The 18,769-nt window shown below is 39.5% G+C and overlaps 1 protein-coding gene and 1 pseudogene across 13 annotated transcripts in view; both read left to right on the plus strand.

Annotated features, from left to right (window-relative positions):
* MAP7 (microtubule associated protein 7) overlaps window positions 1-18,769 on the plus strand; it is a 210,319-nt gene that overhangs the window by 121,898 nt on the left and 69,652 nt on the right. For all 12 annotated transcript variants that reach the window (XM_050787941.1, XM_050787942.1, XM_050787948.1 and 9 more), the window contains exons 2-3: window positions 7,457-7,555; window positions 17,401-17,478. In XM_050787941.1, the coding sequence (XP_050643898.1) occupies window positions 7,457-7,555; window positions 17,401-17,478 (177 nt within the window). The remainder of the gene's footprint in view (window positions 1-7,456; window positions 7,556-17,400; window positions 17,479-18,769) is intronic.
* LOC126952860 (phosphopantothenate--cysteine ligase-like) lies at window positions 7,567-12,422 on the plus strand (annotated as a pseudogene). Its single transcript, XR_007725049.1, has one exon. The product of XR_007725049.1 is annotated as a phosphopantothenate--cysteine ligase-like (transcript).

An 18,769-nucleotide genomic window follows, 5' to 3' on the forward strand; every position in this document is an offset into this window, starting at 1 on the left:
TTTGGAAATGGAAGGGTTTCAGATTTCAGGTTTTTGGATTAGTGATGCTCGACCTGTATTCTGTTGTGTTTGTAGAGTGTCACTCTAATTCCTGAGATTCTCACTGTAGGTGAGACTGGTCGCTCCTTTCTATGAAGTGGGGTCAAAACATCCATTTGATTTTGAGTCTTGCCTAATATAATGTTGAAGTCATCCTAGAATAACATGAGATTTTTTTTCTCTTCTGATGTGAAGTGTTTAGCACACTGCCCAGCACGTATGTGACACTGAACAAATGCTTGATGAAGGATGCAAGAGAGGAATGGATGTGTGCCTTCTGGAACACTGTGGCAAAAGTCGAGAAAGAAAAAGTATTTAAAAAGTATTAATGATAAGATGATTAGTAAAAAGAAAAAGAATACATTTTCTTATTTTTTGATGACTGCTAAGATTGTAGAGAAAGGGTGACAAAAAGAGTTGTCAGATCAAGGTCACATCTACTTCACATCAGAAGAGAAAATATATCTCATGTTATTCTGGAGATTGTAAGGCTGAAGGGCATGGCCCCTGTCCTCAGGTTGTTCTGGTCAAGTGGAAAATTACCATAGATCTGTACCTGGCCAGATATCAATGACTGAATGCTGATGTTCCATTTATTTGGAGACTGTTTAAGCTCAGAATATGATGACTATGACTAGACATCAGCTCCTTGGAGGAAAATGGCCCAGTCCTATGCCTTAGGAATATTTTGGTAACCTATTTTGATAGAATTTTCTTTTGCTGTTTTATATATGATATTAATATCTTTTTTATTTCAGAGAAAGTTGATTGCGTCACTATTTGTTTATTTTTTTTTTTTATTTTTTGAGACGGAGTTTCTCTCTGTCACCCAGGGTGTAGTGCAGTGGCGCAATCTCAGATCACTGCAATCTCCACTACCCAGGTTCAAGCGATTCTCCTGCCTCAGCCTCCCTAGTAGCTGGGATTAATTACAGGCATGCACCACCATGTCTGGCTAATTGTTGTGTATTTAGTAGAGACGAGGTTTCACCATATTGGCCAGGCTGGTCTCGAACTCCTGACCTCAGGTGATCTGCCCACCTCAGCCTCCCAAAGTGCTGGGATTATAGGTGTGAGCCACCACGCCCAGCCTATGTCAGTATTTTTTATCATCTCATGTATAGACCTTGACAATTCAATCCAACTGCCTCAACTTCTCTTTGGAAGTGGTTCAATATAAATTATTAACAAAGACCTACATGTCTCTGTTCCATTCTTCATGTCTTAGTGTCAGTTACAGAAATAAGGAGAGATACCTGTGGTAGATTCTGTCCCCATGTGTCATATAACTATACACCCTGTTGGACTGTATTTATAAAGTCAGTGTCTTCTGTTGGGTTTGTACTCTCTTTATTGAACAAATGTATTTCCTTTTGGTTTAATATCATTTTCTATCATGGTCATACATCTTAAGGTTTTTTCCCTTATGAAGAGATGGAGAAATCAGAAAGTGACTTTCAGTCACTGTCATTGCTGAATGAGCTACTCCAAACTGTAAAGCCTCCACACTCTTACCATGCTCTAATGAAGTCTACCATAGCCACCAAATCTTAACTTTGTGTTCTGTATAGATATGTGAAATGCAAGAAAAATATCTTAATTGAATTGTTTCTGTCAGCAGAATAGGGAGAGTGCTGTGTATAACTCAAATATGTATCATTATCAGATGGTCCTATTTAGTTGCATATGTTTTGGCAACAAGAATTGAGCAATAGAGTGAATAAATGGTTCATTGTTGTTATTTCTGTTTCAAAATGTCAGATTAAATGTGGTTAGATGTTGCACCATACCATGAAATGGGTTTATTGTGTATAGAAGAGCAAATGAGACTCTGCACTATTTTTGACATTTACAGTTACTTAAATTGCCATGACACAATACCTGTAGGCATGCCCCATGAAGCAGCTGCTTCCCCATTAAGTGATGGTCTACAAAAGATTAATAGCACCAATCAATTTCCCATATTTTATCTTCTTCACCTCCCTGCAAAATGACCTTCAAAAATATGCCCCACCTATTTCCCAACAGGCCCATTTCCTTATCTGGCCTGCCGGCCACTCGTCCTCCCAGGAGTTTGTGGCTGGAGTTCCATTTCTGGTGGAGGGTCCCTATATGGTGCTACATGAGCTGTCCTTGGCTTCTTCTAGGGTGACCACACTGACTCTACTCTTCCCCTACTTCTTGTTTCTTCAAGGACAGCCCTAAGTTTCACCATATTCATTCATGTCACTTTTTACCATGTAATGGTCAAATAGTTATCTCTTGGTATGTGATATGGGTAAGTGGAAGAACCTGACTAGTTACTAAACTATATAGAAGGCAGAGTTCTTAGGATGTCTGTTTTTAGTCTGATTTCCTTTTATTGTTTTCTTTAAGATGAGATCCTTTTTAAATTCATTTCCAGCAGACTTGTTAGACTTCACTGTTCATTTACACAGAATCCACTGAAGCTAAAGTAGTTCACAGCTGGAAGTTCCATGTGGTATATACTTCAGTGACTTTCCATTGCCTTCACGAAAAAGTCCACACACTCAGAATTCAAAGAGACATTGACCTTAGCCTGTTTCTCTTGTCATATCTTCGACTGCCTCCCTTCCTAAACCTGCTGTTCTGACTAGACAGTACCAATTATCTCTCCTGTCCCTTTGCCTTGGTAGTTTTGCTCATGCTCCACCCTGGTAAGGGAATTTCTTCACATTACTCTTCACTTATCTGGATGCTTTCTGGTCTGCAAGCTCTTTGCCCAGGGACTACTGTCCCTTGTGGCTCCTTCTCCCACTCCGAATTCTTGTAACACTATCTATATCATTTGTTTGGTTATTAAACCTCTGTGGGTTTATGGATTTTTTAGAAAATTGAATCGATCCATTGTTGCAATTTCATGTATGTGCCCACTGTCTCTCCTCCAAAGGATGGTAAGCATCTTGAAAGCAGATGCTATGTCATATGACCTTTGTATTCTCACTGTGTAGCACAGTGTCTGGTCTATGGGGGTATTTTTAAATGTTGAAAAAATTACTTAATTAATTAAAATGACTTAACATTTCTGAGCCTGGTGGTTCTGTTGATAGTGACAAAGAGACTGACATTAGGGGATTGGCTTTTTTGTGAGGACGTTCAAGTGATAGCAGAAATACATGAGCAGATATTCCCTAGACGTTGACGACAAGAACTTTGTTGAGAGCACATATTTATAAGTGCATACTCGACAGTGATTGATGTGCAGATAGTATTTCAGGACATAATGGGAGATGATTTTTGAAAAAAGGAGATAGTGTTGGAGGAATTGAAAGTTCCAGAATACAGTGTAACCTAGAAACATAGGACAAGAAAAGGAAAAAGAAGTGGTAGAAGGAGATAATTACACACCTAATAATATTTCTTCCAGCATCGAGCTCAAGATGTCCCAGAGTAGTGTACTGTTTGAATAAATACAAGTAGGAAGAAAACTGAGGTAGTGTGGGAAATGAAATCCAGGTTTGTCTGATGCTAACTCCCATGAGCTTTGATCATTGCTACCTAACTTCACTTGTAATTGTGAGGAATTTAACCTAAGGAGAAATTCTCTATTATGTGGAATAATCAGGAAAGTCATTAGGAATGATGCTGTTGCTTTATTTCCTTCTTGTTCTAATGCAAATTTTATAAATCACATTGAATAAAACACTTCATACCTATGATTAGAGTGTTACAAACAAACCTGGCAATGAAATCCAGGTTTGCCTGATGCTAACTCCCTTGAGCTTTGACCACTGCTACCCAACTTCACTTATAATTATGAGGATTTTAAACCGAGGAGAAATTCTCTATTACATGGAATAATCAGGAAAGTCATTAGGAGTGATGCTGTTGCTTTATTTCCTTCTTGTTCTAATGCAAATTTTATAAATCACATTGGATAAAGCACTTCATACCTATGATTGAAGTGTTACAATACTCCTGGCAGGTATATTCGAATAAATAAATTTAAAGAATAAATATATATAAATAAATACAAAATAATAAGAACAGCGATCTCAGGCCTGATATGGTAACTTTTTTCTATACAGATTTATTTAAACTATTAGATTAAAACATTAAAAGTTGTTAAATTTTAACCATTTTTCACTACATAAAAGGCTATTTCATGTGGTTCAACCTCTAGTTCTGTGTTCTAGGTCACTCCCCCAAAGCTGTGTCCTCACAAGTATATGTCCGCAGAGGGGCTGTATGCCCACAAACTCCAGTTGAAGACTGTAGCAGAAAAGCATGTATGCAGTAGTTCCTCCTTATCCATGATTTTGTTTTTTGAGGTTTCAGTTACGGTCAGTTGTAGTCCAAAAATATTAAATGGAAAATTTCAGAAAAAAAAATTCATAAATTTTATGCTCTTCTGAGTAGTGTGATGAAATCTCATGCCCTCCCACTCTGTCCAGCCTGAGATGTGAATCATTCCTTTGTCCAGTGGATGCACACTGTAGTTGCTGCCCACCTGTCAATCACATAGGAGCTGTCTCTGTAGATCCAAAAAACATAGCGTATATAGGGTTCAGTACTACCCACAAATTCAGGCATCCATGGGGGGTCTTGGGAACCTAGTAGTCCCCCGTGGATAAGGGTCTATACAGAGCTGGAAACTGAGTTTAAGCTTTTGCTGTATCACAGCCCACATTGCAGATTTTATTAAAAAGAGTGACTGAAATACGTTATCCTTGTGGATGTCAAGTCCCCATATTATTCAGTGAGATTTAAATAGGATGATGCAAAGGTTATAGTCAGAAGTGTCTCAGAGCAAGTGTTTTGACTAAATTGACAGGTCATTTGTTAGACCAATTATTTTCAGCAGTTGAGAGAAGACTGTATTGGACCATACAGCCAGAAGTAGAAACAAAGCCGTGAGAACACCAAGGCCTTTATGGGAAGATGTTGGAATGAATCAGTGAGTGGTAGAGGATGTGGATTGCACAGTACACATTGCAGCACTTACTGGAGCTACAGAATTTTCACCAGATGAAGGCTCCAAATGTCTGATGCCTCTATATTTTGTTGCGGAGTATGTCGGAAAGAGAGTCCCAGACCACCAGGGTGCTTGTCTGTATCCTTCCTCTTGTCTTTACCTCAACACTCACATGTGACACTAATGGGATACAGCTTTCAAGCTAGCAGGATGGTCAATAAAGATTACATAAGGCTAGCAAAGACTTACTGAGCATCATAGTATATGGCTTAATTTTCTTTTTTTTTTTTAAAATGAAAGAAGAGAGATTCAAATGAATAATACTAGAAAGTCACCTGAATCATTTTAATTTTTTTTCATGAGAACCTTTATAAGGGTATATACAATCCTATCTTCTCGTTAATGAGGATTTTCAGGTTTTTAAATTTTGGAAATCAGAAGATGAATAAATTCCTCTTGTCATTGTGTTCTTAAGTAGTGAAATCCCCTGCACTTTGTTTAAAAAACAAAAAACTCCCTGTTTTATTTTCCCAATGTTATTGAGGGGTTTTTTTTAAGGCTCAGATTTACTTAATATAATGAAAGGCATCAAATCTTAGAAAACTGTCATCTCCCCCAAACCCTGAACCAAAAAGACTAATTACCTCTTCCCAAACCAGGCCATATTCTAAAAATTATATCAATAAGTTCACCCTACCTAAGAGCCCCAGGAGGTATGACTGTGGCTGAGCTGAAAACTTCTGGAGCCAGCTGCTGACCCAGACTTTTCTGCCACATTAGTCACTTGCCCCCAGGACCCCGTCACCAAGTTCACATGGGTTTGCTTTCTCTCAAATCCCTGAGGAACTAGAAGCCCAGTTTCCTAAAGAGAGCTAAAAATACTTTCTACCATTTGTCATGCCTTGCTGTGGGCCAGGCAATGATCTACCTTTCTGTACATTATCTCATTTAATTTTTACAGCTCTGAAAGTAGATGTTTTTCCCCTTTACAGATGGGGAAATTAAGACTTAGAGATGTTAAGCAACATGCTGAGGATTCATCTGGTAAATGGCAGAACCAGGTTTGCTGACTCCAAAACACACTCAAACCTGCATGGGTGCTATGAGAATGGGATGCCCAGGACTCCACAGAAAAACATAGAAGCTGGGAGAAAGGGCCTTGAATACTTGTTAAACACCTCCTATGTGCCAAGGCTTTTGGTAGATTTTTAACACATATCTTCTCAGATAATCCTTTCAACAGTTCTGTGAGTTAGGCAGTATTATTACCCCATGTGACCTACTTAGAGAGGCCAAATAACTTCCCAGCCACTCAACTGGTTACGTACCAAGTCTCATATTTGAACCCAGGTCTGTCTGTGTCTTTTGCTGTTACAGTGTTCACCAAAGAAGTTTTTGAAGAAATACAGACTCTTAAACCATAGCAGAAGAAAAAGACTGATATGAAAGCAGAGAGATGGCCTGAAAACTTTAGAAATACATCCAACCTAACAGGAATTAGCAATATATAATCTTAGACCAAACAACCTGACAATTTTTAGAAATTATTTTTAGTTTTCAAAATTTAACCTATTGTTACTAATCCAAAAGGCTTACTGGAAAATAAAATAACATAAAATAAAATTAACCTATCAATTTCATATGAGCATAGAAAAATTTTAAGATGGATTTTACATTTGTCTCGTGGTCAGTATGACTCAGAAAGTCTTCTGAGGTGGAAATGAATTCCCGACATCCAGACGATAATGAAGTGGGCAGATAGACCTCTGATGTTCACCTAGAGTGGATCCAATAAAAGTTAGATATAGATAAATTAGAGTTCAAGTAACCAGAACGCCTGTTCAATTGAATTTTTTTTAAATTTGAATTTCAGCATAATAAAGCAAACTACAGCCTCCATCGAGCACCCCACCCCCAAAAGCATTTATCAGGCTTATTCAGAAAAGTGACTTGTAATGAACATATGTTGAAGTCTTTTCAATCTCCATGGTCTGCTGTTACATAATATTCAGTTAGGGTTGATGTTTGTTGTCAGGACCTGGGGCTACTGCAGAGACTCAGTAACCCCAAAGAAAGATTAAATGATGTTGAATATACCAAAGCAGAAAGAAATTAATACATTTGAAATATATTCTAAGCCAATAGTGCTTTGTAAGAACTCAGATCCAAGACTTTAGACTGCGGTCGTCCTTCCACATGGTTGCTTTATGCGTAAACTGGTACAGCTGTGGGAAAGGCCCTTCATGGCCCCTTGCACATGCCACTTCTATAAGATTGGTCACTCAAGCCGAGGTTGTTGATTTTTTATATGTCCTTCCTACTCCTTGAGGGCACGGGTTGTAACTACTTCATCTTTTCATTTCCTTAATCTAGCCTAAGAACCTGGTACATAGGTTAACAGTAAATGTCGAATACGTAAATGTTTCTGAAGAAATTTTAAGAAACTAAATGTATCTTTTCTCTTTTGTCTCATTTCTGTAGCACCCGACAGCTATAAAGTGCAAGATAAGAAAAATGCCTCCAACCGCCCTGCCTCTGCAATTTCAGGACAAAATAACAACCACTCAGGAAATAAACCAGGTATGATGCATTGCATTAATTGTGGGAAAATAAAGATTATCTTTTATGCCCTAAAGGCATGCTGACGATTATAAAGGTTTAATTTGTTTAAATTCTAGTTTTCAGAAAACTAGAATTTAGGAGAGTTTAGTTTCAGTCCTGCCACCAAACACACACTCCTACTGGCTTATATGATATTAAGTCAGAGAACCTCTCAAAGCCAAGCCTTGGTTTTCTCTCTTTAAAATGTAGATTCAAACACACGTCTTGCTTACTTCTCAGAGTCATTTTGACAATCAATGAGATGATGTATGTGGATGCACTCATTTAATGTCAAGCAGTTTAAAGGGGTAATAATTTTACTATTCTGTTTCAAATGATAGGACACAATTTTTTATACCTGTGTGTCCAACAGGCATTATCGCATTATCTCTTTTGTGACTTTTTCAAAAACTATTTCAAGAAATCTTTACACATAGCAAAGCTTGTATAGAATTATGGTTTTGTTTGCTATTCCTTGCAGTGATTGTATGCCTACACAGTAATTTCATGTAATAGCCTCTGATTCATAGTCTCTTTCATTCAGTGATACAAATAATCTAACAGTCTATAAATATAATACAAACAATTGAACCGACAGTGTGGTTTCTTCCAGATATCCAGTAACCATTGCGTGACCTGTGGAAGGAATGAATGTATGGTATGATAATAAGAGACAATCAAAGGAAAGGAAAGCAAACCAAATACCCCAGGAGGTTCTTGGAAACCTATTTCATGCTGCATCCAGTACTGAAGTCACTCAAGCACAGTGAATCAGTGAGAATAAAGATGGAAATAACTGAGTCTAACCTTATAGAGAATATTCTACTGTGTTTAGTTTTGTAAATTTTTTTTTCATGTGGAAAAGGTCTTGAACACAACAGACAAATCTGCTTTGTCATTTAGAGGAAAGACAATAACAAGTATTATTGAAAATATTGCTTAAGCTGCCATTAGTGGAAAATGATGTGCAGCCTCAGAGGAGTTTTAATTACCAAACAGAGATTTCCTTAGTCAGCCTGCCTTTTCATTGAGTCATTTATCCATCCATCTAGGCACCCACCTTCCAGCTACCATCTAATGTTTACTGAGTTCTTCTATGCCAAAGAAGCATGAGAGATGTACTGCATGAGCAAACAACATGAACCCTGTCCCCATGGAGCGTATTCTAGTGGACCTTTATTTTCGTATTCAAGTGTGTCTCCATGCAGGTAGAAGTTCTTTAGCATGAAAAGCACATTTGTTGGGCCGATGGTGGAAACAGACCTCGTAGCTGAGTTTCCCTGGCCTCCGGTGCTGTGCTGAGGTTATGGCCCGCTTCGTGACTGGGCTGGGTGCACAGGGCCAGCGGGTGGTGTTGGTCACGTCAGGTGGCACCAAGGTCCCACTGGAGGTGTGACTGGCCCTTCTGCAATGTTTTACCTGGTGTAGTCGTGTCAGATTTCTATGTTCCTGTCTCTGAAATGCCTGAGCACAACATCCAGTCATCTGGGGGCCCACTGCAGAGAACAGTGAAGATGGTGCCAAAAATACTTTCCCCTTTGATTGAAGATTGTGCTCCCAAAGCATTTATAATTTCCTTTAAGTTGGAGACTGACTCCTCCATTGTAATTAATCGAGCTCAGAAGGCTTTGGAAGTTTATCAGCATCAAGTGGTGGTGGCTAATATCCTTGAGTCATGACAGTCCTTTGTGGTTATTGTAGCCAGACACTCAGAAACCAAGTTATAGCTATCAGAGGAAGAAATAGAAAAATACATAGAGATAGAAGAGAAGATAGTGGATAATCTTCAGTCTTGACATACAGCTTTAATATGTGACAAAAACTGAAGTAAAAAGCGCTTACATTATCAAAAATTGTCCAGGGCTCTTACAGTTGGTGAAAACTATAATAAAGCCTTTGCTTTCACATGGACAGAGAAAATGAAGGAAAGGGAAGAGGCAGTGGTGCACAGGCAAATATGCTTTGGTATTTGTCTTTTAATAACATGTGATACACTCACCTGAATGTCTTCTTGATTTTGAAATTGAACACTAGAACTGTTTCTCACCTTTAAATAGTAGAGCTTATTGGGAAATATATATTACTTTAGATACACATTGGGGCCTGAATATCAGCCTTCTTTATACTGTAAAAAGAGGATTATGGATGCATGAATGGTCATGCTTTGGAAGTCAAATATTTGTTGAGTGCCTACTGTGTGTCAGGCCCTGTGCTGAGCCACGAGGGTTAAAAAGATGAATAAATGTGTTTTAAAAAAATAAAAGAAAATCACATTTGTTATACAATGAGAATTTAACATAGCTTAATTGTTGGTGCTATATTTCTCTGGTTCTCCCCATCCACCACTGCTTCTAATTTCTACTTTTTTTTTTTTTTTTTTTTTACTGTGCAGTTTATACTTTTATATCCTGATAACTCATTTATTCATCTAGTGTTAGCATCATGAAGGTACTAGGAATATATTACTAAAAGACATAATCTCTACCCTCCAGTTGACAGTATGATAGATAAACCAATACATGAATAAGTCATTCTAACACAGAACCACCAGTGTGATGAGAGATTGCACACAGTGTATAGAGATCAGAAGCCAGAAAAACCTCTTCCACCCTAATTGGCCATCTCCTTATATACAGTCATTTGATTTATATTGCTAAAGTCAAGTTAAATAGGGAGACATTTCACTTCTGATTGTGTCTTTTTGAGCATCCCTGTGTCTGTTTTCTTGTATATACAGATAAGCCAAGCTCTATAAAAGGCTCTTGATTTAGAAGCCACCATGTCATTATTTTCCTGAGTCTCTCCAAAGGATAATATGAGTTATGTGTTGGAGGGCTGGCCTTGAGTAATACCTTTTAATTTTTGTGGAATACAGGTCATGGGAATGTCTGTCTAAAGCATTTTGTTGATTTTCATTTTCTAGAACTTGGGGGAAAAAAAGTTCATTATGTATTTTGGGATATTTTGAGTATTGTCCTAACCAGGTATGGGCATCCTGACTGAATGATTTCGGAGAATCCCTTTTAACCCAGTAAGTTTTGGCTAAATGTCCTTTCCTCTTTTACATTCTGATACTTAAACTCGTTAGAAGGCTCCAGAACATCTCTATGATTTAGAAGATATTTCTCCACATTCAAGTTGTGACTTTTGTATTTAAAGCACATTATGGCTGGCCAGGCGCCAGTGGCTCACGCCTGTAATCCCAGCAATTTGGGAGGCCAAAGCAGGTAGATCACCTGAGGCCAGGAGTTCGAGACCAGCCTGGCCAACATGGTGAAACCCCGTCTCTAATAAAAATACAAAAATCAGCCGGGCATGGTAGTACACACCCATAACCCCAGCCACTCAGGAAGCCGAGGCAGGAGAATCACTTAAAGCCAGGAGGCAGAGGTTGCAGTGAGCCGAGATCCGCCACTGTACTCTAGCCTGGGCAACAGAGCGAGACTCTGTCTCAAAAAACAAACAAACAAAAAAGCACATTACGGAAGTGCCTCGTGGTGTTTTAGAACCATGAGCACACTATGTTCTGCGTTATCCTGGAAGGACCATTGCTCTCAAATGTGAATACTTGAACCCAGACCAAATCAGACAGTTTGTAAAGTCACAGATCTGTCCACATCTACTAATTCCTGAAGAAGTGGGAGGTGGTTCTTCAGAACTCCAGCTGCCTCCAAATGATTAATAGTTTGACTTCCTTAGAAAACTGCGTGTTTTCATGGACCTGAGAAAAGCAGATATCCAAATTCATTAAAAATCCCTCTGAATTCCTATCCCTTTGCTGTCCCCCAACAGAAGTCTTTAAAAGAGCCACTGAAACTTTATTCTGTCTTATTGTTTATAAGTAAATTGCCCTCATAGAGGCGTGCATGACTTCGAATCTTCCAGCCCTTCTCTGATGCTACACCGTGCAATTGTAATGACTGTAGCTGCCATGGTGCATGGATGGGCACAGGACTGAATTAGAGATCGGGTTTTATGCCCTCGCTCTGACACATGTCCTTGCTATCTTCATTAGTCATATCTATTTCTCTGAGTTTTTTCATTTGAAGAAGAGGCATAGTAACTCTTCATTGAATAAATAAATGCTTGGCTAACTCATAGTGTTATTGGGAAGAATAAAGTGATAATATGTGAAAGTGCTTCATAAAGTACAAATTGCTAACAGAAATACAGAAGTATTTACTGTAGAAATAGTAGTTGTTACATATGAGTCAAGGCCTAGTGAGTTCTTGTAAAAGCCTTGTCAACTTTGAGAGCTCTTTAGTAGCATGACCATACTCTCAGATGTGTGTAAAGCAATCCAGGTTTATACATATTATCAAACACAGAATTTTAATGGCACTCCCTTTCACCCTTAACAGTGCCCCAGGTTAGGTGTCATCCCACACTTGAACTATCATAGGTAGGAGGTTGAATGTGGAGTGCAGCTGCGATCTTACTTAAGCCTAAGTTCTATTCCGCTTAAAGCCTTTTTCCTTGTGAGAATTGGTAACTTAATTTTATTCTAACCATATTAGATCCATTGGGAAACAATGTAGAATATACATTATTTTATTTTATTTCAAGACAGGGTCTCACTCTGTCGCCCAGGCTGGAGTGCAGTGGTGTAATTAGGGCTCACTGTTACCTGGATCTCCCAGGCTCAAGCGATCCTGTCACCTCAACCTCCTGAGTAGCTGGGACCACAAGCATGTGCCATCACTCCTGGCTAATTTTTTTTTATTTCTGGTGGAGATGAGGTCTCCCTCTTTCAAATGAGCCTGGGTTGGTCTCAAGCTGCTGGACTCAAGCAATCCTCCTGCCTTGGCCTCCCAAAGTGTTGGGATTACAGGAGTGAGCCACTGTGCCTGACTTATATATAATTTTTTTCTTTTGAGACGGAGTCTCATCTTGTCACCCAGGCTGGAGCGCAGTGGTGCGATCTCGGCTCACTGCAACCTCCGCCTCCCGACTTCAAGCGATTCTCCTGCCTCAGCCTCCCAAGTAGCTTGGATAACAGGCATTCTCCACCGTGCCTGGCTAATTTTTGTATTTTTAGTAGAGACAGGGTTTCGCCATGTTGCCCAGGCTGGTCTTGAACTCCTGACCTCAAGTGATTCGTCTGCCTCCGCCTCCCAAAGTGCTGGGATTGCAGGTGTGAGTCACCGTGCCTGGCTGACCTATACATAATTTTAAAGTATTTTCTATACCTTTTGTTTCAGGGAAAAATAATGTGGGGGTGGAATGAGAAGGGAAGCAATGAATTGTAGGAAATTCACTATTTACTGGAATTATTTAATTGTATGTTTTTGAAAACCTACCTTTAAAGATAAATTTTTATCAGTTTTTAGTTATTAAAACTAAAATTTAAATTTCTAGCATTTAAATAGTTTACTCCGTTATCAGCTACAAGATTGTTCTTAGTTTTTCCCATTGGTGCATCTTAATAGAAGTTTAAAGGCTCTGAGGGTTAGCTAAGGTTGCTCGTTGTTCATTCATTCATTCAACAAATACTTATTGAATATCCTTTTCTGCCACATGCAGCCCTAGGCATTGAGAATGCAGCAGGGAAGAAAACAGACAAGTCTCTGTTCCTCCCCAGCCCCATGCACAGCCATCTTTAACCTGCCACAGGTGTTAATGACATTCTAGCACCCAAGAGACTTTCGTATTAATGGGAACAGAAGGATGGAAACAACCTACACTGAATAACTTTTTCACTCTACAATTCAGTATTTCCTAATGCCAGGTTTCCAAACCAACCAAAATCATCTAGTATATCACAGCCACTATGCATCTTGAACTTCAGAAATGTTACATTTCTTTACTTCCTCAAATCTATTTCCAGATAGATAGTAATTATTTCAGCACTAATGTTGATGGACAGCCTGGAACTACTGCAGTCATAAGCATTGGCCTTATTTACAGCGTTTAATTGTATAAAAGTTTGGTTGTTTACATATTATCTTACGAAACAGGATGCAGTTTGTTACATGTTAAGAATATAATTTTCATATGAAACAATAGCATAGAAGTCAGGGAAAAACTAGCACTTCTTGCACTGTTTTCAGAATATACATTCAAAAGGCACTTCGCAGGGGGAAGCATTACGTTGCATAATTGGGCATTGCCTCATTACTGCAGGAGCACCAGTTATTACTATGACTTGGGGCTGTCAGGGTTGGTGTGGGTTGCTGGGGGTAGCATTTGTCCCATATGTTATTAAAGCCTTCTTTTCAAAATTTTGTATGAAATTTGTCATGTACTTAAAAGTAAGCTAGACATGTCACATACTTCATATTGAAATATTGTCTAACAGAATTTGTCAGTGGAATTTTAAAAGTAATTAAACTGTCTATTTTACAGACTTTCCATAATGTGCTCATATGACTTTTACAACATTGATTTTCAACTTTTATAATTAAATAAAAGTTTTTATGAGGCTGGGTGCGGCAGTTTATGCCTGTAATCCCAGCACTGTGGGAGGCTGAGGCAAGAGGATTGCTTGAAGTCAGGAGTTCAAGACCAGGCTTAGCAACATAGTAAGAGCCCATCTCTACCAAAAAAAAAAAAAAAAAAAAAAAAATTAATTAGCCGAGGTCGGGCATGCTGGCTCACGCTTGCAATCCCAGCACTTTGGGAGGCTGGTGGATCATCAGAGGTCAGGAGTTTGAGACCAGCCTGACCAACATGGTTAAACCCTATCTCTACTAAAAATACAATAGCTGGGCCTGGTGGCATATGCCTGTAATCTCAGCTACTTGGGAGGCGGAGGCAGGAGAATCGCTTAAACCCAGGAGGCAGAGGTTGCAGTGAGCCGAGATCCCACCCCCAGCCTGGGCAGCAAGAGCGAGGAAACAAAAGTTAGCTGGGCGTGGTGGCGCACCTCTGTAGTCCCAGCTACTTGGGAGGCGGAGGCAGAAGAATAGCTTAAACCCGGGAGGCAGAGGTTGCAGTGAGCTGAGATCGTGCCATTGCACTCCAGCCTGGGGAGGAAGAGTGAGGAAACTCCGTCTCAAAAAAAAAAAAAAAAAAAAAAATTAGCTGATTGTGGTTGTGCACACCTGTAGTCCCAGCTACTTGGGAGGCTGAGGTAAGAGGATGACTTGAGCCAGGGAGATTGAGGCTGCAGTGAGCCATGATCGTACCACTGCACTCCAGCCTGGGTGACAGAGCAAGATCCTGTTTAAAAAAAAAAAAAGTTTTCATGAGTGGGTAAACCTCATATTATTTAAGGAGTATTAAAGTGATAAGTAATTGTTAAAGGTCTTTCTTTTAACTTCATCTTGACTTTTATCCCGAGTTCTTTCTTTAAAATACCATTTTACTATGGCCACCATTTTCTTTCAGAAAAACAAATGACAGCAAAAACTTCCTGTGGATAGCCCTTAATAAATTGCCTGAGAGGGTCTTCATGTCCACCTCCATTTTCTTTTTTCCAAATTAAACCTTCAGGGCCAGGAGCCATATTTTCCCAAATAAAAAATATGTAGAAGTACATAAATGATTAGGAAATCTGAAAAATATCATAGTGGGCTATTGAGGGCGTCCATTTAACCAATTTTTAAAAACCATCCACTAGTCTTGTTCCTCATCCACACTGCCTGGTTTATGCAGGCTCCTAAGGGATGTCTTTACTGGTTTTATTTTCTTTAAATGTACAAATTCTGTAAAGTTCAAGAGACATTTGGCAGCCTCAGCAACATGGCAAAATCCCATCTCTACAAAAAATACAAAAATTAGCCAGGTGTGGTGGTGCACACCTGTGGTCTCAGCTACTCAGGAGACTGAGGTGGGAGGATTCACTTGAACCCAGGAGGTCAAGGCTGCAGTGAGCCATGATTTGTGCCACAGCAGTCCTGCCTGGACTACACGAGACTGTCTCAAAAGGAAAAAACAAAAAAAGACATTGGGGATGCAGACCTTTAAGTTTGTTGCCAAAGCACTACTATTTGTCTCTACTGTAACTTTTTTTTTTTTTTTTTTCTGAGATGGTATCTCACTCTGTCTCCCAGACTGGAGCATAGTGACATGTGATTTCAACTCAACGCAACGTCTGTCTCCCAGGTTCAAGTGATTTTCCTGCCTCAGCCTCCTGAGTAGCTGGGACTACAGGCATGTGCCACCATGCCCAGCTAATTTTTGTATTTTTTAGTAGAGATGGGGTTTTGCCATGTTGGCCAGGCTGGTCTTGAACTCCTAACCTCAGGTGATCCACCCGCCTCGGCCTCCCGAAGTGCTGGGATTACAGGTGTGAGCCACTGCACTCAGTTTGTCTCTATTATTATAGTAGATTCCCATTTTTAACATGAGATTCTAAAAATGTCAACGTCAATTCTTTTTTCTCTTTTTGGAGACGGAGTCTTGCTCTGTTGCCCAGGCTGGAGTGCAATGGCGCAATCTCGGTTCCCAGTAACTTCCGCCTCCCAAGTTCAAGCCATTCTCATTCTCCTGCCTCAGCCTCCTGAATGGTCGGGACTATAGGTGCACGCTGCCACACCTGGTTAATTTTTTGTATTTTGTAGTAGAGACAGGGTTTCACCATGTTGCCCAGGCTGGTCTTGAACTCCTGAGCTCAGGCAATCCACCCACTCGGCCTCCCAAAGTGCTAGGATTACAGGCGTGAGCCACCGCGCACAGCCTGTCAACGTCAATTCTAATGTCAACTTAGTAAAGAGAAAAATAAACCTAATTTTAAGCATGAGTATCATGATGATCATTTTTATTATTTTGTTTTTATATGGCAGCAGAGTGAGCCTGTAAACGTAGCCCTCTGCTGCAGAACCCCTCTTCTCCACCCATGTCTCACTCAGAGTATAATGCAAAGTCCTCACCTTAACCATAAGCCCCGTCACTTACTCATCTCACTCTGTTCCAGTCCCTCAGATCGCCCGGTTGTTTCTGGAACACATTAGGTACTTGCAACCTCAGGGCCTTTGCACTTACTTTCTATAGAACATCATTATCACAGTAAGGCCTTCCTTGGGCTCCATCTGAAAAATTAAACATCCTTTTCCTGACATGTCATAATCCCCTTCATCTCTTTATTGTCTCCTTAACGTTTATCTCAGTCTAATATTCTCTGTATTTTTCTCCTTTTTCATTCTATGTATAGTACTTATTTATCTTCTTTGTCAGATTTTTTCCCAAGTAGAATATAAATCCCACCAAGTCTCAGGTTTTTGTCTCTTTTGGTGACTGCTGTCTTTTCAGTATACAGAACAGTGCCTGGAGCACATAGTAGATGTTCAGTTTTTTACTGGGACATACACACTACACACTCCACTAACAGTCACTATAATAATGCAAAATAGGCTCTATTGGATCCTCATTTTACAGGTAATAAATCAAAGTACACCTCATAGCTTGAGACTTAGAGAGGTAGGTAAGTACCTTGGCTGGCGAGTGACGGGGCAGAAACTGAATGCATGTCTGTTGGACTCGAGCACTTCACCTCTAACTGGCAAACATTTGTTCAATATAAAGCCACTTAAGGATTCTGTTGGTCGTTAAGGAACAGACTTTTTAAAGCGTAAAAATAATAGAAGTTTGGTAGCTTAGGAACACAAAACATCATTTATATTGTTTGATGAAAATAGCCAAAAGGCTATAGTTATGTCATGATTTACATGATGTTTTCAAATAGAGGAAAAATGCTTGGAAGTCCTTAGAAAACTTGTAATAACTGAGTGGATCATTGTAACTCTAGTCACATGTACTTATTGTTGTAAAGTGTAGCAATATTTTATTCTTCAAATTTACTGAATATTTATCAATGTGTATTTTTTCTTTTTCGTTTTTTTTAATCCACTCTTCATCTCATGTTTTTTTAATCTCGTTTTCAGACCCTCCACCTGTGTTACGTGTTGATGACCGGCAGCGGCTGGCCCGGGAGCGACGTGAGGAACGGGAGAAACAGCTAGGTACCCCAGGCCCTGTGTCCATGGCCCGGATTTGAATGGATGTCACTATAATACCACGGTCTCTTGCATACCTTTATGAATTTTGCAGGTGGATTATGAAGCAGAATTTAGGATTTGATGATACAATATAAACATAGGGCTAAGTTTTAAGTAACAATAAATGCTAGCCTGAGGATTCAGGTAATTTTTTTTTTTTTTTTTTTTTTTTTTTTTTTTGCAATCAATCACAGTTTAATGTGGCACTGGAGGAAAAGTATATACGAGTGGAGTGATAGTACAGCTTACATTTTACTACCGAGAAAATGCAAGGACAGTAAACATATGGTTCTTTTTTACATGAAAAGTTATGAGATTATACACTGCCAGGGCACTTAACTGCCTTCTCTGTTAAAATTATGCTGCCATTGAACTTACAGACAGATGCTACCAGGCTGCTGCCAGGAAAGCATGTGCTGAGGTGTCTTATTTTTCTCTTATTACCTAAGGACCTTGTGAAAGGTTAGCAACTGCAATATTTGTCATATAATCACTGGAACCTGGATCACAGGACTATCTTTGCAGGAAGCTGAGACTAGAGCACTTAGATATTGTACAGTCATTGTCTTCTAGAATACTGGGCAAGGAAGCAGGTGCCAACCCCTCCTTTACTTTGATGTCCATTTATGTAAACTTGCTAAAACAGGTTGCTCTCTTGAAATTACGTGAACGATGTACCTTGAAAAGATTAAATGCCTGGTCAGTATGTGTGTGTACAGAGTGCCTGGGTATTCTAAAACTAGACTGACAGGGTATCAAATTTTTCCCAGCAGATGACCTGTAACTTCTTAAAGTTGTACTGCGTTTTGTAAGAGTTAATGTTTCAACTGGGGACTCAGCCCCTGTATCTCATCCCTTTATTATTCTTATTCCAAAGCCCAAATTTGTGAAATGTACTGGAAGTTGGTTTTCAAAAGTCTTTTGCTATTGTTTACATTCTTTCAACTCAGACTTGTTTCTGTCCCTTGCCATAATGGCCATATGAGGTCATTTATTTTGCTTCTGAGGTTTTTTAGGCACAGATTTCAGTGGCTTACTGGAAGTGAACATACTCTGCTGTTTTTCTGTGCCTAGAATTTCCTCCCTGGCCTGACAGGTTCCCTGCAGGCAGGTAGGTTCTTGGGGAGCAGGCTGTCTGTGGTCACCAGGGCTCTTCCTCCTGTGAATATGCCCATTGCTCTCCAGTAAGGTTGCTTTGACAAGCAAACCAGAACTGGGAGAGGATGAAGGCAGAGCTGCTGAAACTAGAAGATGA

This window comes from Macaca thibetana, chromosome 4, assembly GCF_024542745.1.
Source record: "Macaca thibetana thibetana isolate TM-01 chromosome 4, ASM2454274v1, whole genome shotgun sequence".
Taxonomy (NCBI): Eukaryota; Metazoa; Chordata; class Mammalia; order Primates; family Cercopithecidae; genus Macaca; species Macaca thibetana.